This window comes from Aulostomus chinensis, chromosome 18 (genome assembly GCF_037954235.1).
Source record: "Aulostomus chinensis isolate RoL2024-O1b breed Wild chromosome 18, RoL_Achi_v1.0, whole genome shotgun sequence".
Lineage (NCBI taxonomy): Eukaryota > Metazoa > Chordata > Actinopteri > Syngnathiformes > Aulostomidae > Aulostomus > Aulostomus chinensis.
The window spans coordinates 24217183-24238932 of record NC_141337.1 but is presented as its reverse complement, the minus strand read 5'-3'; the positions used below and the strand labels follow the sequence as shown (position 1 = coordinate 24238932).

General features: G+C 43.5%; 2 protein-coding genes across 3 annotated transcripts; both read left to right on the top strand.

Moving 5' to 3' along the window:
• Positions 1-1677: 1677 nt before the first annotated feature.
• Positions 1678-4633, top strand: nfil3-6 (nuclear factor, interleukin 3 regulated, member 6). The gene is made up of 2 exons (XM_086185799.1): positions 1678-1905; positions 2626-4633. Exon 2 carries the CDS (start codon positions 2733-2735, stop codon positions 3930-3932), a length of 1200 nt encoding a protein of 399 aa, XP_086041925.1. The 5' UTR covers positions 1678-1905; positions 2626-2732; the 3' UTR covers positions 3933-4633.
• A 6709-nt stretch (positions 4634-11342) lies between these two features.
• nfil3-2 (nuclear factor, interleukin 3 regulated, member 2) lies at positions 11343-20999 on the top strand. Of its 2 annotated transcripts, none has more exons than XM_086185806.1 (2): positions 11343-11678; positions 16702-20999. In XM_086185806.1, the coding sequence occupies exon 2, from the start codon at positions 17236-17238 to the stop codon at positions 19120-19122; it is 1887 nt and encodes a 628-aa protein (XP_086041932.1). In that variant the 5' UTR covers positions 11343-11678; positions 16702-17235; the 3' UTR covers positions 19123-20999. The 2 variants fall into 2 exon arrangements, with proteins under 2 accessions (XP_086041932.1, XP_086041933.1); XM_086185807.1 differs by lacking the exon at positions 11343-11678 and adding an exon at positions 12297-12525.
• Positions 21000-21750: the final 751 nt, after the last annotated feature.

Below are 21750 nucleotides of genomic sequence, written 5' to 3'. Positions count from 1 at the left end.
GTCCAACATAGGACCAACACATAGAGACAGCCAACCATTCACACTCACATTAACGCCGATGGAGAAGTTAGAGTTCCCTACTCACCTAACTCGCATGATTTTGCAATTTAAAAATAAATTCCAATGGATGAAGTTGATTGACAGTTAATGCTTATAAATACAAGTGTACCACCAGCAGCAGAGTTAACATGACTTTAACTTTCTTCAGATTAAACAAATAAGAATTAATGAGCTTTAACGTTGTTGATGAGTGGATTTTCCAGCATTATTAATGCTTTTGACACAGTATATCTCACAGTTCCCAGTCTTTGTGCTCAGATAAGCTAAGACATTTCCATCTTGTTAAAGACGCAAATAAATATCAAAATGAAAATTCTTCAATTATCCACTAAACATTCATCCTGTTTTAATTTATCGCCGCAAGACAAAGTCCAGAAAACTTGTATGGTTGTTTACAAATAATATAATGCAATTTTAGATAGAGAGCAGGATTCAGGATGAAGCTTTTGGATGGAAAATTCCACCCTACTGACCTTGTTTGGAGCAGTTACTGTACAGCCACTGGCCTCATGTCACTATCAGAAACCAAAGGTGACCAAAGAGTAAGGACCAAGGGGCTCAGAGTGTATCTCAATGTAAACCTGAACATGTTTGCTCCAGGGGCTCTGCATAGTAGTAGTTCACCGTCTCCTGTGAGCGTTCACATGTTGACTGGACAGCAGAAGTTAGCTGGGGCTTTGGACTGAAGTCCTCTTGCTACACTGATTCTAGGGACACAAACCCAAGTGAAGGCCACTGCCAAACTTACAGGTGTCAGTACCTTCAGGCTATCAACAATCATGTAACTTCTATCTGTAACTATGCTGTCAAAAAAAAAAAATCAAAAGACGTCGAACTACCGTAACTGTATAGCTGTGCTGCAAATGATCACATATGTAATATTTTGCACTGCAGCACTTCTAAGTCCGTATGGATTTATATTGAGGCTACGACACATTGGTTAATTATTGCACTTCTGGCAATGACTGTCTCGCAGATGGATGGATGGACAACCAGAAAACCTCGTGGCCATCCGGCCCACAGCTGTTGCCAGCACAAAAGAATGAGCATAAAATTAGAAAATCAAGATGTTATTATGTATTGAATTACATGAATATCAGTCAGTGGTGATATTACCAAGAATAAATAAATGTGGGCATCATACTCCGTGTGGGACCCATCCATATCCTCAATGGATACTCACTGGTAGAGACGAATGGAAATCCATCATAGGCAGATATACTGTATTGTAATTAGGTGTACTTATGAAACATAGCAGTTTCACATGATCTTGAAACATTTCTCATGGAGCAACGTTTACACAAATAAAAGTTTGTAACAATATTTTTAGACAAGCAGAAACAGAAACAGAACATGAATAATGCCAGCATCTGTGTGTGAGAGCTCTGCCACTGCCTGTTTTGCAGCATAACATTGCCTAATAACTATTATGGCAGTCAGCGGAGGAGGTGCGAACGGGGTCAGATGATGATGGCGATCATGATGATGGTGATGAGCTGTTAATTTGTGAAAGCAGATAAGAGCTTTCCTTAACATGGTGGTGGTGGAGGAGGGAGGGACGGTGGGTGGGGTGCAGTGACAGAGGGAGGCGGTCCCAGAAACACACACAAACAGAGTCCTGTTGGTTCAAGTGAGGATAGGGACCGTCCTGGGCTGAACTCGACGTTACAAATAGGAGCTGCGGTTTTCCAAGTGGAGCAGAGTGGAGGTGCGAGCACAAGCGGTAATATTGAGTAACAGCGCAGCTGAGTGGATCTGCAGTCGATCAGAGAGAACCGGACAGGACTTGAGGGAGGCGGACTAGTGATGCGCACCGGCAGAGCACAGGCTACTGATCATACACAGGTAAATCATACTCTTCTATTGAGTTTCATTTATATTCCTTCTCTCTTTGTTTGTCTTTTTGTTTGTTGTCATTATGATCCCAGTTTTGTTTTGCTAAAACATAAACAAGGTTATTAGAACATAAGTGAAAATACGTTTCGATTCCAATAAGAGACTTTTAATGCTCGACTATATCGTAAATTCATTAAATGTTAAGCTATTTGTGAGGTTTGGGCATCAGAATTACTCGTGTCTTCTTTAAGTGTAACAATAGAGGAAGTTGTTAACTGAGCTTAATAACAGCCAGAAAGTGCAAAAGTCTCAGTGATGCTGATGAATGTGGGGTAAAAGCGTCAACTCCACTCAGCCGCGGTTAATGGGAGCAACACAATGTTCCGGTCACACATGTAGGTCAGCGCTTATGACGCGGGGAGAGCAGCCGCACCGGAATGTGGACTTCATAACCATAACAGATAATGCGGATTTTTTTTAATGCCCTACATTTAGGTTAAATGAAGTTAAAGCCGCCAATGTCACAATTGAATAAAGAAGTGTGGCTCATCTTTGTGGTGACTGCACGCATTGCCCAACACTGGAAATGTAACAGAGCTTGTAAGGGTACTGGAACAAGGCGCTCCAGTTTTATTGAGAGATGTAATGGGGTTACGTAATATTGTGTTGTAATGGCTCTTGCATAACCATTAAATCTCGCTCCTTCTTTATCCCCACTTTGATCGCTAGGTGGTACTGTTTCTGCATCCTTGCCTCATTCAGCGGGCATCCAGCTCCAAACAGCGGTGTTCTGCACTCAGTTACAAGTAGAAAACTTGTTGACTTTGTGTACCTTGATGTTTGAGGAGAACTCCCAGCAGATGGGGGGGCAGCAAGACGTAGCTGTGCTCCAGACCCTAGACTCACCCGCAGAAGTCACTCCAAGTGGCAGAGGAGGAGGAGAGGTACCGCTGTCCTTCACAGATGAAGCTGTGTCTATCCTGACTTCCAGCAGCATGTTGGCCCGCTCCCTGCTGGGTCGCACCTCTGCCATCAAACGCAAAGAAAGTCCTACTTCAAGCATCAGGCGGAAGCGTGAGTTCATTCCCGTGGACAAAAAGGATGAAGGCTACTGGGATAAGAGGAGGAAGAACAATGAAGCAGCTAAGCGCTCACGAGAAAAGAGGCGCGTAAATGACATGGTCCTGGAGAGTCGTGTCCTGGCTCTCCTGGAGGAGAACGCTCGTCTCAGGGCCGAGCTTTTGGCTTTGAAGTTCCGCTTCGGCCTTGTCAAAGATCCATCCAATGCCCCCATCCTGCCCCTCACCACACCCCCTCACCCCACCACTCAAAGCATGACTCCTCCTCACTATTACCTCCTCAACTCCTCTTCCTCACATCCCAGCAATCAGACAGGCCAAATGAATGTGCGGGGCTCTAGGGAGGCTGGCAACCTGTCAGAGGACTCTGGGTTTTCCACACCAGGTGGCTCCACTGTGGGCAGCCCGATCTTTTTTGAAGACCGACTAAGTGACCATGGGAAATTGTCACCACACAGGGCAGAGGAGCTGGGCTATGACCTCTTCCACTCCCCTGCAGACACCCACCACACCACATCTCTGACTGGGGGCAAGATTGATCAAGCAGAGGCAATGAAAAACCTTCCTCACAAGCTACGGTTCAAGACGCCCAGTAATGGGGATGGGGGCGATCCTGATAACAGCAGCACCAGACGCAGCCCCACGCTGTCCACAGCAGGGCGGGAGGGTCAGAGGGAGGCCCTAAAAGGGCAAGGACTCAGTGGAGGTGAGACAACTGAGGGGCACACTGGCCCCTGGCTCCAGCAGCTGGAAGGGGATGAGAGCAGGAGGGAGAGACAGTCCCCTCAATACACCTCAGCGACCAGCAGCAACCTCCAGTCTTCCACACCGGGACAACCCGAAGTCCAGTATCAGCACGAGAACAGTTACCTGAAGTCTCAGCTTCACTCTCTGAGTAAAGAGGTGGCTCAGCTGAAGAAGCTTTTCACAGAACAACTCATGGCCAACACCAATTAAGGACTGAGTCTTTAAAGAACAGAGTTTTACTGTAAGTTGACAAGGACTGATAATACTCAACTTCTAACAATGATGTTTTTAGTTTAAATACTGTACTATATTGTAATAAATGTCTATGCACACTCATGTCCTAATCTGCTGTCCAGGTTCCTCCTAATGTCCTCAGACAGGGGCGCTTCTCGGTTTAATGTTTAATGTTTGATCATTGCTCTATTCAATACACTGGGACAACTAAAAACATACAACACAAGTGTAGCTTAATAGCGTCACACCATTTAAAGGCAACAGGTTTGGACAGTTCTGGAGCTGCATTTATTTCATTGGGACACCTACCAGCCACCATGTTTGTTACGCTGTAAGTCGATGTGTCCCGCTGTTGTCAGGACATGGCTCATACTTGTGAACACACACAGACAGATGGTAAATACACATTAAACTGTCAAAGCTAAATAAAGCAATTAGCCTCCAAATCACAGTCTCAAAGACTAACAGATAAGAATATTCTGACTTGGTTTTCTTTGGTCAGACTTGATTATTGTTTTCAGGTGAGGGGCTTATTTTAGGAAAAACACTGTTACTGTTTTGGTGTCTCGTATCCCACTCCTCTGTTCAGTCTGTACACGGTTTGAACTTGTTTTCTGAAGAACTCACGTGTGTGTTATCTCAGTGCATTTTTATTTGAAAATAAACATTTGACAGAATCAACATCACGGTGAGCTAATTTTTATTCTGGGAATCTGTAAAAGAACAGTTTTAGAAGTTCTTGTTGAGAGGATATGATGTAATCAGTTACTCAAGCCTGGGCGTTTTTTTTACCCTGAGTTTGGAGATGTGAAAGAGGCGCCTCTTGAATGTTTTCAGTTGCATTATGGGAACTATGGGAGTAAATATTTTTCACTACTAACTTAGCCTGACATCTTTTTTAAATATTTTGCTTCGCTCGTTTTTCCTTCAAATCCGTCAATTTTTCAGGAGGTTTAGTGAATCAGTTAAATACCTCTTTAAACACCCCTGAGACATAAAAGCTCACAAGTTATTGTTGTGAAGAAAAAATAGCCACCAAATGATTGACATAATTTCTACACCCAGACAACAACAAGAGGTTTGAATCACAAGCACTGAAACACTCCAGCAGCGAGAAGTGGGTTCGTAGACTTCTCTCTGAAAGTCTTAGCCATTAGACTGGCTGATTTTGGGTGTGCCTGCCATTACTCACAAGTTTGACATTTATTAGAACACCCCCCCCCTCCCCCCCCCTCCCAAAAAAAAGGAGCTTTGAATTTGTTTTAACAACTGGAGAGGAGTTTTTGTAAATCAAGAAACAAAAACTATAAATCTGTGCTGTCAGATTCAGCTCAGTAATGATGATGTGATTCTTTGAAAAACAGAATTTCAGCCATAATCTATTTCCATGTTTTTTGTTTTTTGGTTGTTTTTTTTAAGTCATGCATCTTTAAAGTCAGCAGGGGGCAGCAAAGACAATGTCTTTGGCATAACTGGGAATGAATATAATGGATCTCTAAAAATGTTATTGTTCTTGATTGTTAGTAGTTTTTTGGTACAGTGATGAGTTAAATTAAGTAACCTTGGGAGTGTGAGATTAGAGAGAAACAAATCAGATGCTGATGCCCAGGTATACAAATGTAAAATTAATAATGGAATTATTGTTATAGACGACAATTTAATCCAAGTGGGACTTGAATATATATATGTTAATAAATGATTAGATTTTATATGTGTGTGTGTGTATATATATATATATATATATATATATATATATATATATATATATACACATATGTGTGTGTGTGTGTGTGTGTGTGTGTGTGTGTGAGTGTGTATAAGGTAGAGATGCGGCAGATGCTCCAGGTGTGCCACTGAGAGAGTAGGGAATTCAATGAAGCTACCGCAACATGCTGCTGATACTCTACTGTCCTCACCCAGGAAAAAAAACCACACAACCCCCTCTTCTCCCCCTGTCTGCTTGTTACCCCTATTTTTCCTGTGAAAGGATAAAGCCTGTTGCTAGGCAGGCAGTGCGACAGTTGCCATGGCAACGCTTGCAGACATAGCTGGAAGGGGGGGCAGAAACGTTAGGGTGGGGATAAGGATGGGGTGCAAAGAAAAGAGGGAATGATGTGGAGACAGAGAGAGTGTGCTTTTATGGGGGAGGGGATTCAAGTTCACGGCCAGTGCTTCTCCTCCTTCAGTGCTGTATGTCTCCTCTGTCCATGGAAGGGAAACAAAGAAGTGTCCACATTTACGTTCCATTTAAATGTAGCCATTTAAGTTTAGCCTAAACATTTAGGTTTAGCATCTCATAATGTAATCTCTGTGAGGTGGATCCTGATGGAGGCATAAAAGACCCCAAAAAAAGGTACATTAAAACCATCTTAACTCATCTCCACTACTTTGGAGGTTGGAAAACCTTCAGAACAACAAAACTAGAACAAACACATTAGTGGCCTCTTAGCAAAATTGAGGCCAACAGTTACTTTGGACAAACACCGAGAAATAATTACTGTCATATCAGAGGTGAAAGGTCCTTAACTCACTTTTAGAACATAAAACAATCCAATTATGCAGAATAATTGCTGCAATTATTGCACCAAAACCAAGTTATTAGAGCAGTAGTGTGAGACGTGCACACGTCTTTGTGCAAAAGCCCGACTTAAGAAGGAAAAAAAGGTCGCTGACCAAATACATACCGCTTTTCTCCGTAAATGAGAAGATGATACAACCATGAGGGTAACAGAAGATAATGAACGCATCTGCAGCAGAAGTCAGCCTTCAAGGCATCCATTCTACTGGTCGCAGTTTTAAATCACTGTGTGGTTAATGCGGTTCACATTCACCAAGACACTGAGCAGATCCTTTACTGTCACTGTGTGTGTGGGGCAGGATGTGGGGAGATAGGCATCACACACACACACACACACACACACACACACACACACACACACACACACACACGTAAAAACACACATCTCAAATTAAAAAAGTGCACATTTACGATAGGGCTAGGTACAGACCGCAAAATATGTATCATGATACAATTTTATCAAGTTATATTGCAATATGGTATGACAAGATACATATTGAGGTGCTCAATATAATATTGTACCACCTGAGAAGTCCAATTATTTGTATTATTGTTTTGATATCATTCAAAATTTCTATTTCAATTCATTTGAATGATATTAACAAAGTGGGCAGCACGGTGGCGACTCACAGCAAGAAGCATTCTGTGTGGAGTCTGCATGTTCTCCCTGTGTCTGCATGGGTTCTCTTCGGGTTCTCCGGGTTCTCCGGCTTCCTCCCACAGTCCAAAGACATCAATTGGGGACTAGGCTAATTGGATACTCTAAACTCACCGTAGGTGTGGCTGTGAGTGTGAATGGTTGTCTGTCTCTATGTGTTGGCCCTGCAATGGACTGGCGACCCATCCAGAGTGAACCCCGCCTCTCACCCGAGGGCAGCTGGGATAGGCTCCACCTCCCCACCCCCCCAAACCCTTAACAGGGTAAGTGGTAGACAATGGATGGATGGATGGATAGTTACAAAGTTGCTGATATTTACACTGTTACAAACACACTGAAATATAGTCCAGTCAAATCAAGTCAGTTTTATTTGTATAGCGCCAAATCACAACAAAAGTTCTCTCATGACACTTTCCCAGTACAGCAGGTCTAGGACCACACTCCTTCAATGAATTAACAAGCACATCCTGCAACAGTGGCAACGAAAACCTTCCTTTTAACAGGCAGGAACATCGAGCAGACCCAGGCTCAGTGGGGACGGCCTTCTGCTTTGACCAGTTGGGGGTAAAGAGAGCAGGAGAGCAGAGCAGAGACAAGGACAAATAATGGAGGAAGAGAGATATACAAAAGGAAAAAGAGAGACAGAGATAAAGAGAGAGAGAAAAGGGAACAGGTGATGCTAAGGGTGGCAGCTTGAGCCTCTTCAGGCCTGTATCTTCCTCTAGCTGCAGCAGGGATCTGGGAAGTGGAGAAGCACAAAGGCTGCAGAGAAGAAGATGGGTTCGTAAAACATATGAGTATAGAAGGACAGAGAGGAGGAGAGAGAAGCCCAGTGCACCATGGGAGATCCCCTGGCAGTCTAAGCCTATAGCAGCATATCTAAGGGCCAGCCTAAGCTACCCTAACTATAAGCTTTATTAAAAAAGGAAGATCTTAATTCTGCTCTTAAACTTAGAGAGGGGGTCTGCATCCCTGACTGAAACTGGGAGACGGTTCCACAGGAGGGGAGCCTGATAACTGAAGGCTCTGGTTCCCATTCTACTTTTGAAAACTCTAGGGACCACCAGTAAACCTACATCCTGGGAGTGAAGGGTTCTAGCTGGGTAATAAGGGACTATGAGCTCTGTCAGGTATGAAGCAGCCTGACTGTTGAGGACTTTATATGTTAGAAGGAGAATTTTGAATTCTATTCTAAATTTGACAGGGAGCCAATGCAGAGAGGCCAGTACAGGAGAGACATGGTCTCTTCTACTAGTTCTAGTCAACACGCAGGCAGCAGTGTTTTGGACCAGCTATATCGGTGCCATTACATGCATAACTCACAATATGATTATATCAATTTATATTACAATATTGTCAAAAGAAAAGCCTGGAATAGTGATACAGTATGATGGAAAAATATTGCAGTACACTACATTGTTGTATCTATTTCATTGCACATCCCTAATTCATCATTGTCCACATAATAAATAGAGCCAAAAATGGACATGACAACATTTGGATGACTAGAAAGTACTATAATTGGGATCATAAGGACCTCACAGAAGACACAGTTTGGCTTAAAAACTGCTTTAAAACTGCATCGCTAGAATGACACAGGCTTTGTGTTTGGGCATCAATCAGTTTGGTCTCGTCCAAGTACATTTTGTCACTCCCTCCTGGTGTGAGTCTCTCTCTCTAATCGTCTTTTGAATGCCAGCGTGATAGATAGTCATTCAACTGTGTGAGATTCTTCAAAGGCCTAATTTTCAATTACCCAAAAGCAAAGAGTTTAAACCAAAGATGGGAGGTGTACAAAATAGCTTAGCAGCCTAGCTCTTTGTGAGTCTCCTCCAGCCTGCCAGCATGACACAATTTGCGGCTTTTGAACGAGCTGAATCAGAATATGCATTTCAGTTGCACAGTGAAGTGCATTTTAGCCCAAGGAGCTGGGTTAACAACTTAATGTAACACTGATTCTGCCTATTGCAGCAGCAAAGTGGGAGGCAGTGCCAGTGCCAAGAGAACATTTATTACCACTGTCAAATTTTCATGTATTAAGAGGTTTTAACACACAAATGACAACAATGTCTGTTAACCTCAGTGGTTTCATCCACAATGCTAGTACCACAATGTTTAGTCGTTTAGTCTAAGGTTGAGACACTGCGAGTCTTTTCTGGCGAGGTAAGGCAGACACATAGGTACAGGCAATAGATAGACATATCTATTTACATATGTATACAGTATATATATATATATGTATATGTATATATATATATAGATATATATAGATATATATAGATATATATAGATATATATATGCACTCAACTTCATCATGAAGAGTAGCCAACAGTTTGAGCTAATAAATGGTGAACAACATTTTTACCACTGCATTGATGTCACATAGATACATTACTAGGGTTACACAGAGCAGGCCATACGCTGTACACTAAGGCATATAGCAAATAAAGTACAAATCGAACATGATTTTGGAAAAGTCAGGTGTTGTGAGCAACATGGTGTGCTCTGCATGAGATAATTTGGGTATAATGTAGATGTAATGACAAATTTATAATTATTCTTCTCAATTTCTGCCAACACTCAATCCTAAATTCTACACACAGGACCTGTAACCTGTTGTTGGGCTCATTCAGGGAACCTGACTTTGACATTTGGAAACCAAAGTCATTTGCTGTCTTGATAACTGTTGAATTAGACAATTAACACCACTAATGTTTGTATGGTGAATGTGGAAGAGCCGCCAGCAGGCAATTGTTCTCTCAATCTATTAACAGTCTTACAGTCATTCATAGAAGTTTTACAAGGTGTAGTGTGTGGCACTGTAGCTTGACCAGATTGGCTGCTAACCTAATAGTGACAAAGACCTCTGAACCAAATAGGAAGTGCTCATCCATCCATCCATCAATCCATCCATCCATTTTCTATTGCTTATCCATTAAGGATGGGGGGGCAGGCTTGAGTCTTTCTTAGCTGACCCTAAATGGGTCACCAGTCCATCGCAGGGCCATCAGGAGCAACTAGGGGCTCAATATCTCAAGGATTTTTTGACATGGTCACCGGGGGAAGTGAGGATCAAACCAGTGACCCTTCCATTGCTAGACGGCCGCTCTACCTATGCCGTAAATAGAAAATGTCCAGCACTAAACCTGTGACCAACCACAAGGTTTCACATCGTTACTGCAGATAAGAAATTGAGCATGATAATCATTGTGCCTGCAGGCAGATTTTTGCCACCTTTGGACCAGGGAGAACTATCAATGCCAATTAGACAAGTGGTTTCATGCCGAAGCATTTATTGTACAGACATGAGTATGTCACGTCCCCCCCCCCATCCACACACACACAAACAAACACACACACACACACACTCGTTGTACATTGGTGGAGTTCTACAAAGTTGGTCAAGCAAGATATAACAAATGATGACAGAACATGCTAGCGTGTTGGAACCCAATGGCGTAATACAGACACTGGTATCAATGTTACTAAGACTACCACAACGCTGCATTTAAACCAACATGGAAGTGAATCTTCTCAAAAGCCATCGTTCAGACACAAACACACAATCTGAAGCCTGAGAAGATGGTTTCTTGAATAATCTCGTGATGCACAAGGAAATACTGACTGAGACTGAGAGGACTGACAGATTAATACTGAAATGTTGCTAAAATGCTTGAACAGATCATTTTCTTACTCTACAATGGAAATGTATTTGTGGGGTTGTAGTCTTAGTCTTGGAGTTCCCGGCTGTGCACCAACAGTCAATGGGGCTGCTGTCACTTGAGGCCAAGTGTAAATGACAGTCCTGGAGCCACATGGTGCTTAATGTGAATGGTTGCATCTCCTGGAGAGGGACAAATGAGCAGCATTGTTGATGGTGGCATAGACCTCCTTTGTTAACGGTGAGTTTCTTTTCTCTTTCAAATTGTCTGCCTCACCATCCTATTTTTTACGCCTTGTTTCTATGTGCATCTGTGTTTGTGTTTTATTTCAAGTAACCTGATTATGTGTATCATAGGCCTTCATCTGACAGCCTGGCTTTGGGCCCGATGGCCCCTCCCACCTCAGGCCTGTCTCCTCCCCTTCAGCCCCCCTCTGCATCTCCTCTCCTGCAACAGGATTTGAAGGCGCAGAGAGAGGGAGGGGGCAAAGCCAGAGAGAGAGAAACAAAAAACGTGACTAGGCACCCAAAGCGTCCTGTTATGCAACAACTGACCTACTAACATACATTTAGAGACTTTAGCGAGAGGAGGAGAGAAAGACAGCGAGAGAGAGAGAGAGAGAGAGAGGAATTGGAGCAAACATGATCTGAGGAGGGCACTAAAAACAAGCAGTACTGCGTTAGCACTCTTTGCATATACCTGCACTAATCGGAGAGCAGTGTGTTTTGAAAGTGACATGTGCGTGTGTGTGTCAGGGCACCATACGGATTGTTGAACAGGACCGAGGCTGCCTTTTCCCTCTGTGGATTTTCTCATTTAAAGGGTAAGTTTATCGTCATCGTAATTGTTTTTTGATGTTTTTTATAAAATTGCCATAATTACAGTAGAATGCGATTTGGGATGCAGCACGATAAATCTACTTCAGTGTCACGAGTTCGCCGCGGCTGTAAAGAGTGTTTGTTTTGGTGCATTTTGTCAATGTCAAGGCGAGGCTGCCCCCATCATACGTTCGGATCTGTGAGGAAGCAGAGGGAGGAGGGAGCCAGCGGTTATGGGATTCTTTAAAATGAAAAAAAGTGCGGCAGATATGGTGGATAGAGGCGAATACCCATATTTTGGAGCGATGTTGCAGTTTGGAGTGTTATGCAAATCAGTTCACAGTTGGATGTTGATTGGAATATTTGTGTTAGAAATTACCTGCATTTGTAACGCACACTATTACTCCACATTAAATCCGGCAAAGTGCAGGTCTATATTATTATTATTATTATTATTATGTAAATGTGTCATTAATATCATTACATTGTAGTTGCGCTGCCTCCTCTTTTGCGCTCGGTTTCTTGTGGGTTAGTAGGCTAGTCCATACAGACAACAGGGGGAAAAAAATCCTGTGCAGGCTCCGAGGACACACTTCTCCGTGTCACGTGTAGCAGCTCTTTTGTAAAGGTTAACGCGGCTGTGCGGTCCTTCGGGTTAACCCTTCCGTCGCAGACTGACGAGCCAACACAAATGTAGAGCGAACCGAGAAGCATGATCACACCACTCATCCGTCCTGCTTGGTTGGAGGGGTTTTTTTGGGCAGCCTTTTGTTTACAACCGACATGGAAGGAAAATAGAGAAGATGAAGAATGGTGAAGTTTACGGGCTCTGGTGACCGCAGCTGTTGCAAGGTGAGGTGTGGATCGGAACATCTGGATCGGGTCAGTTGTGGGTCAGGTAGAGATATTTCAGTGATCGTTTGTTAATGAGAGGCGGCTGTTTTTGAGGCAGCGGGTGGATTTCATGGCACAGTTGGATTCATGCAGTTTCCTTGGATGACTGGGGATCCGATTAACTATGCATGAATGCGATTTGTCAGACAGCGCAACAAAGGAGGCATGCGGGGCAACAGATTCCCCACAATGTGTTGCTACGTGAGTGATAAATATCGCGACTGAATGCGCCAAACCGAACGAAATAAAGAATTAATGACACAATTTAGCCTTAGATTAGTCTATCAACTCTGTTTGGTTGATATAAATTAACTCCATGTATAGATGGTGGGGATTAATTTTTTGTCTGATATTAAATCTTGCTTTGATGGAGAACACTCATCTTTGTGCATTTATTACACTGCACGTGGGCATCGTGCCCACCCCCCCGCAGTTTTCTCTAATGGCATGCAGGAAGGAATCACTTCCAATTACAGTGTTTATTTATATAGTTCAAACATTAAAAATAGTGTGTACCTTTATTTTATTTATTTTTTGATCAAATTCAGATCATCATTGTGAAAGCGTGAGCCAGCCTCCCTCACCCTAACAACCATAGTGACCACTAGAAAACACATGGCACATCTGTAATTACCATGTAGGGCAATTCAAAAGATGGTTATGGTAGGTTAATGGCTGGTTACATAAGAAATTAATTAAATATAAAAAGGGATTAGACGATTATGCAATCGGTGGATATCCATAGTCTGTTCTGTAGACAGTGCCTATGCAACATTGCTGTGGCGGCCAATTGGTTGGCGAACACACTGGGTCTCTGTGCCAACTATAAATGTAGGTCACATTAGTCTTGTGGGAGGGGGTGAGTGGGTGGGGTGGGGTAACTAGATAAAGCAGAAGCAAAAACCTCACCAAAATAAATCCTCACCAGCCAAAACAAAGAAGGGAGGCAGAAATAGAGGATTGGCCCAGTGTTACAAAAAAGATTTGCAGTATATTAAAAATGAGATTTCAAAACATGTAAATTTGTTTAAATTTTATTGAAACCCTAAATGATTTAATATCAGTGAGGGGAGCATAATGGTTTCTGTCCCGTGCCACTTTTGTGACCTCACCCCTGGTTTCATGGCACATGTGAGATGATAAAAGCTGAGAGCCGTGCTTTGTTATTGTGCTGTGGTTTGCAGCCAGTCGAGAGGCGAATTGCAGCATTTAGTAGGCCAAGGGAGCACATGTGACTGGTGGAACACATGGACTGAGTCACTCGGGTTTTTTTTTTCCCTTTTCCAGAGTGAGGGGTGATATGTCTGTGTGTTCTTGGAAAAAGGATCTAGCTTCCATAGGACTCCACCTTGCTGGCATGCTTTCCAATTTTTCAACCCCAACCCATCCCCAAACTTCGTTTTTTGTTTTTTTTTCTTGAGAGGATAAAGTCTGCCCCTACATTTGGAATTCAAGCAGACCCCACCCATGACACCGACCCCCAACCCTACACCACGTGCCCTACACTGCATTCCTCCCAGGAAGGGGGGGGTCACCAGTTTCATCATTCCTCTTTCTCTGAAGCATGCCCCCCCACCCCTCCTTCTCCTTTTATTTTAGGCCTGCTCCCATTTCCTGAAATGCTCCCCAGAAACACGTGCAGGGTTTGAACTCGCTCCAGTTTCCAAAGCGCGTTGCCACATTTAGCCTCTTGTGGTGTGGGCCCTGTGGTTGTGTGAACGAGTGCAACTTGGATTCTTTTACAGTGCTATCATTCCACAAGTGCCACAGAAACTTGGTGATGACACGTGAAGAATATTTGATACATGGTCTCCAAAGTAGGTCACGGAACAGGGCTGCAGTGCTCGGCAGCTTTGTGTTCAACCTGCTTGTTCACATGGTTTTAATATTGAGAGCGCGAAAGAGAACCGCAAGGTAATTGCGAGGTAATTAAACACATTCATGTGTCTCACTGACTTACTGGCATACGGACCATATGCAGTATACACAATCAGTTACTGCCGTTTTGTTGTGGAACGTGGTTTTATCGTCATCTGCCTTTTACCAAGTCAAGCCAGGGGGAGAGTATCTGATATGATTGGCTGCCCATTTTGCTCTCCCCCCTTTGTTGCTATGGGTGACGCATTCCTTCTGTTGAGGCAATACCAATATTGTCACCATTGCCACTGGTTCACTCCTACCCAGCTTCAATCTCCATCCCTCTTTGTTTTAATTCTTTTTCATTGATTCCCTCTGTCTCTTTGTCCTCGCTCCGCTTGCTCTCACCTCCATTTATATTTAGACAACGCTCTAATTCAATTTGCTTGTCTTCCCGTCAATTGTCTTTTTTTCTCTGATCTTTCCCTTGTCTCTCACGGCTTCACCTCTCTGCAATTCTGCTGACCTACATTCCAGTGAGAGCCATACAGTGTAGGAGCAGCGAGACTTCTGTTTACAGAGTGCGGTTGGTCCCCCATTTCTGGGTCAGTGGGACACGCTGAGAAACAAGTCTCTCCTCTCATTCTTTTTCACTCGTGCCGGCCAGCCACGTGTCAAAGGTTCACAAGCTTAACCCTAACCTTCACAAAAAAAAAAATCCGGACTCTAATATAATGTAGGTTTTAAAGATAAAGTCATGGAAAAGGACTTTAATGGTCCTTCCCAGCATTTTGACTGTTTTTCCCAGACTTTAGTTAAAATGCAGAGTAAATGCATGGATACGTCTGTAGTGACGTAATGAGTCAAATCCTACAGAAGAGCAGAGACCTCGTTAGATAATGAGGATGGATTCAAACAAATGCACGTAACTGCTGCTGGTACACTTCTACCAGAGACACATCCATGTACAGAATCAAGAGAATACTTCTAGAAGTCATCTCCAAAATATCAAAATCTATGGCAATCAAAGAGAAGCCGTACATCTGGATTGTCACATTTTTAAAAAGGCAATAAATGTTTGACCTAATTATTTTCCCAAGAAGGGACTGTCCTGAGATACAAATTAGAAGCTAATTAACAACATTATAATAATGTGATATACAGCTGCAGATTTGAACTTGAAATAAACAAGGAAGGAAGAAGATTTAATTTTTTTTATTCTTCCTGTTAGTACTCAATGTTTCAAAGTACAGACATCACAGGAGGCCATGCTGATAGTTTTTTTGTTTGTTTTTGTTCCTCTGATGCCCTCTCAATCAGACTGTCCGACTACCCTTGTGTTCACACGCCATGTTATCCCTCCTCCTCCTCATTTCTTTCTAGGGGCCATTGACCTATATTTGTCAGTGCCCCACCTCCTGCCTCCCCCATCCACCCACCTACCCACACACACACAAAAATCTCATTCCTCAGTCTCAGCCTCTTTATCCTTGACCTGCACTGGGTGCTGCCTTTGTCTGTCTTATCTGCTCACTCTGCATCATTGATTTGGCATTGAGTTATTTTGGCAAAGAATGCAGCCACATTCCTCTGCAGATGAATGCATGGGGGTGGGCAGTTGCATTTTGCAGCAGTGTTTGCAGATGGGCTTTTTCAGTGTAATAATTACAATCATGTCCCTCCAAATAACCTCAACCAGTCCAGCCGTCTATTTGCTCTCTCTGGCCAGATAATACATCAACCTAACATAGCAGTCTGGCATTTGAGCACATTCAGAAGAATGACACAGTTCCTGTGATGTGGTTTATTTCATGTTTGCACTTGCCGTAGTTGCCTTCAGCACAATATTTAATTACTAGTCTTTTTTTTCTTTTTTTTATACGAGTGTTACACTGACTGAAACAGAATCATCACCTTGGCAATGAACCCAGTGCCCACATTACATCACAAAGTCAACATTAACATGCCAGGCTAGAGGTCAGGGGTCATAGGCTGCAGACAGAGCAGATCAATAACAGGGCGAAAAGGTCAGACAGTGAGGTCTAGTGGCGACTCAGTGGTTGCTAGGGGACTCAGTCAAAGCCAGACATGCTACAACAGCAGAGTGAAGCACTGATGTGGAACAGTTTTCCTTCCAGATGTGTCTTTGATCACTGTGCACTGTGAACAACAAAAAATAAGAGGACCAAAAAATAAATCACATTAGGTCTTATGTGAAAATGATATACTAGCAGACCACATGTAGATGAACATTATTTTCTGTTTTTATCTCCGCAGGATTTCATCTTACAGTCGACTGCAGGGGAGAGAGAGCGAGGGTCCCTGAGAGACTGACAGGCTGAGGTAGACAGGCCGACCTACATCCTGCTGTTTGCGTGGAGATCTGGGACACAGCTCTGCCAGCTTAGCTCAGCGTGCTGTTCTTATGCTAAACCTTTAACAACCTGCAGAAAAGCACAAGAAAAAAAAGAAATTTGCCACATCCATTCAGCTTTAAAGGACTTTTTTTATTTTCTCAAGTTCAAGATTGATCTGCACTAGTCTGGACACTGAACCAAAAAAAAAACATTCAAGTGGATAAATGAGGGTTGCCAATGCTGAACTCCAGCTGTTCTTGATCTTTTTGGCTAATTTGGACACTTGAGTGCCCTCTTGTCCTAACTAGATTGAACCTATAATAAAGAGGCTGAGGAGACGAGACATTTAAGAGAAAGGTGTGTCATCACCACCCACTCCACAGCACTGAACTCTGACCTAATTATATTCCTGGTTGCTCCAGCAACATTTCAAACTGGCTACCACTAGACAAGAATGGAAAATCTGACTTCAGCTCTCAAAAACTCAGGGAATAACATAAACTGCCTTGACACCTTCAGCGGTTATGAAGAGTCTATTCCCCCTCTCCAAGGGACTCCCACTCGGATGGGGCGCCTCATCAAACCCAAACCCAATGTGACCTGCAGGCGAAAGCGGGAGTTCATTTCTGATGAGAAGAAGGATGCCTCCTATTGGGAGAAACGGCGCAAGAACAACGAGGCAGCCAAGCGCTCCCGGGAGAAGCGACGTCTCAATGACATGGTTTTGGAGAACCGTGTCATTGCACTTAATGATGAGAATGTGAGGCTCAAGACGGAGCTGCTCCAGCTCAAACTGCGCTTTGGCCTTATAAGTACTGCCTCCTACATTGAAAAGAGCCAGCAGATAGGGGGAGGCAACAGCACAGTAAATGGAAGCTCCTCGTCTTCATCCTCCTCTTCCACTCAGTACTATTCCAGCGGTTACTCTAGTGGTTCTCAGGTGATGATGAACTCTGACTCCTCTGAAACTGAGCAGTCTGGACACAATGAGGGCCACAGGCAGCTGGTGAAGTACTCCCCTCGTGGATCTCTGTCTGACATGTCTGACGGCTCCTCTAGGGACAGCCCTGAGCCAATTCCTTTTGAGATCAAACAGGAAGGTGACAGGCTGGAGATGGACATCGCCAATGGCACCACCACCCAGATTATGTTTAACATCCACCGCGGTCTTGCCTCTGTACCCACTCATCACCAGATCCAGCAGCATTCTCATGAAATGGAGGCTGCTTATAACAGCCATCAGCAGCAACACCACCTTCACCAACAACAACCCCACCAGGACCCTGTTACCACTATGAATACTGTCAGCCAACCTACCCTTCACCCACCTGCTGCCCAGACCAGTGTCATTCTGTACGGCTCCAGCAGTGCCTCCTATCCTGTGGACAGCCTGCCAAAGCCCCAGGATACTGATCTTCAGGTGGCCCAGAAACTGAGCAGCGTTAACAGCCAGGCATGTGCCAGCCGACTACCCCAGCCCATTACAGAGAGCTCCACGGAGACTCTTGCAGAGGTGGCAAAGCAGCTTGAGAGAAAGACATCAGACTCCCCTCCATATGAGCTCCCAGACAGCCAAAATGATGCTGGAGAGAAGCCGTTGTACAGAATTTGCCAACTTCCCCAGCAGAACCTGCAGCAACAGGAGCAGCAGCAGCACCAGCAGGAGTGTGAGTTGTCTGCAGAGCTTCTCCACAAACATGAGGAGGAAGTTAGTCACTCTCACCTTTACCAACACCTCCAGCAGCCTCATCCATCATACCTCAGTGCCCAAGATGAGGAGCCACCTGTTCTTACCTATGAGGGTGGGCCACGGAACGAAGCTTACTACCATGGCCAATCAAGTTCCTCTAGTAAAGACACCTCATCCAGCGATGGAGATCCCCGCAGCTCTGACAAAGAGGCTTCCACGGATGATGATGAGTCCCCCTCTTCATCCTACTCAGATTTGGGCAACTACCACAACCAACATCTTAGTGGCATCCACCAGCCTGCCTCACCTCAAACCAACTCCGAGAGCTGCTCTCAGACCCAAAGCCGGGAACCCCAGGGGGAGGTGAAGGGCACAGCATTACCCCACAAACTAAGACTCAAACACCGGGCCATGAGCACAGGGAGCAGTGGCAGCCATTGCTCCGGCCAGGAGTCTCCAACCACCCCTCCCTCTGCCACGCCACCTCCACTGCCTCAGCATCCCTATTTATCACTCACACCCCAGCAGAACATTAGGCGAGAGAGCCTGAGCCCGGGCGGAGCCTGTAAAGAGGCAGCATCAGAGGAAGGGACCAGGAAGGAGACTGGTAAAAAGGACACATGTGGACGACGGAATAAGAGGCGAGATTAGGTGACATTATCTGTGTCACTAAAGACAATTTCTCTTCTTCAACCACCCTGCCATCATGCCTTTACCCTATAATCCAATCCCCTCCTCAAGCCCTTGTGACAGGAAGCTGACCTTTTCTACAACCCTACACCCCAAAGTCACCCAAAAAGGCTGGACTTCTCGTAGGACTGTATCATATTTGTATATATTGTACAAAGTTATAATTTCCTACATCCTCTCCATACTTACAGAAGCACTTTTGTTTATGTGATGAGAGGAGGAATGGAACTACCTGCTTTTCTACTCCTGTCATTAATACAGCATCAGTGAAAGCACATTTTGATCACTTACAAACAAGAATGTAGACAAAAAGTTTCAAGCTTTATCAGTACATTAAATTTGGTGCATATCTGACTGTAGACAAGCATACACATGTGTGGCTATCTGCCTTAATTCAAATCAAATGCAAACATACACTGGGAACATTCCCATGACCAAAGAAGCACCAATGCCACCAACATTACAAATCTCAAGTTCCATACCTCTTCCCAGACCCTACCTCTACCCATCCATACTCTCCCAATACATCACCCTAATTTCACAATAGATCTGCATCACCTTTATTTTTTAAGCACTTGGTTTGTATATTACTGTGAGATATGAATATATGTATCTATTATAAATATATATTTTACAAAGAAATTTGAATACAAATTCAACAAAAACCTGCAACAGAGGATTTTGAAAGCGACCACCCTATTTGGAATTACTGTACAGCCACATTGTCTACTGTACTACAAGACCCACTCAAATTAAAATGCCTCTCTCTTGATTGTTAAGCTTTAGCATTAATCATTTGTTAATGCCCTGTTTACATAGAAATGGCCGTCCAATTTGGAGAGCCAACAGCACTGAATGGAGAACATGTTGTTTCCTGAGGCGAGTGTCTCATTAAAATGTTTGGATTTCGTAACCTTTAACCAGCCTTTAAATATTTGGTGGAATTCACCAGCTGCAGGCTATGAGCCTTTACTTTATTTGAGCTTTATCAACCATATCTGTTGTTATCATCCACTGGCCCATTGTATTTATTTCCCTCTCTTATCCACATGCCCATCACTGTAGAAAAAAGCCCACAGGAACATAGACAGATTGTGTACAGACCTTTAAATAACGGCTGCTTTAATTGTGACGAAGGTGTGGGATGCTTGGGAGCAAATGCGGGAGTCGCATTCATGTAGTGCACTGTGTATTGGAATAAAAGAAAAGCCAAATTCCTATAAACCAACAATTGAAAGGAGAGCCAAAATTCCAGTAAAACAATCTGAGTGTAAATTAATGAAAGGAGGAACATCCCTCGTATCCAACTTGTCTCCATCACACATTTGTCAAGGTAGTTCTGCCTCTGGGCAGTAATGACTCGCCTGCACTGGATCCGAGTTTTACAAAAGTCTATGTACGATGTTTGGCTTTTTGGTGCTTGTGTATAAATGTAAAGTTCCCCCCACCCTCGGACAACACTGTAATGTTTATTTCATCAGTTTTATATCCTCTTTATTTCCTCAAGGTGTTGTTCTGTTTTCCTCTATGCTGTGTCTTTCTCCTATTGACTGTGATGACATGTATTTGCCTCATAACCCCTCCCTCCTCCCCCCTTTCAGTGTGTATTAATCAGTAATGTTTGTGGTTTTGCTGATGGTTTTATGAAAAAGACAAGAGGACAAAAAAATGGCACAGGTAGTGTGGTGTTTAGAGATGGGTGGTGGTTTGTGTGGTTGGTCATTGCCATCGCTTCCTTTTGACATGAATATGTATGTAAAGACACTAATGCTCATTGTGAAAGACGGAAGCATTTCAAGATCAGGAAAGAAATAAAAAGAATGTTGACCCAATCGACATATCATGAAAGAAGCCTGTGTTTCTCTGTTCTTTTATCTATGTATATTCAGCACAATGATAGTAACTCACCTTTGAGACCAAACAACAGCTGCAACTGCAAGTGTTAAAGTGATACTTAGTCCAAAAGTAAGCTGCCCTTAACTACTCAAAAAGTAGGTGTTTTTCCCTCCTGCATCACTTCTTTGCCAGCCCAGAATGCAGAAGGAGCCAGTTACTTATATTTAGCTAGAAGCTAATAGTGGCGAATGTCCATTTACAAATTCTGAAGCATATCGTCGATATAATCCACATCTCCTGGGACTACTGAGGACAAATCTCAACAAGCTATTGCTCATGTTATTGTGTAACCAAACAAAAATCTAAATGTCTAACAAATCAAGGGATGAAGACACGGATTAGACTTCGGAGATGCATTTGAAAGTCTGTAGAAGGATATTTTTGAACAGGTTGCTGTCAGTCACTATTGGCTTCAAGCTAAAGTGAGGCTGACTCTGCCTCTTGAGCCACAAAGAAGTGTAGCAGGTGAGAAAAACATCATTGTGAGAGCTCAAGACACCTATTTATGGGAATTTGATGAGGAAAAAACATTTAAGTAGGCCTGGGTGTGAACACACAAACCTAGTTTTTTTTTAATAGCTCATCTGTTATTAGTTGCTTTATTCTTCCCTGAAGGAAAGGCTCTGGCCATGAAAAAGTTTCTTCAGCTATGGATGTTGGGGGAGGATACGCATTGTTCCTTCACATGCCTTC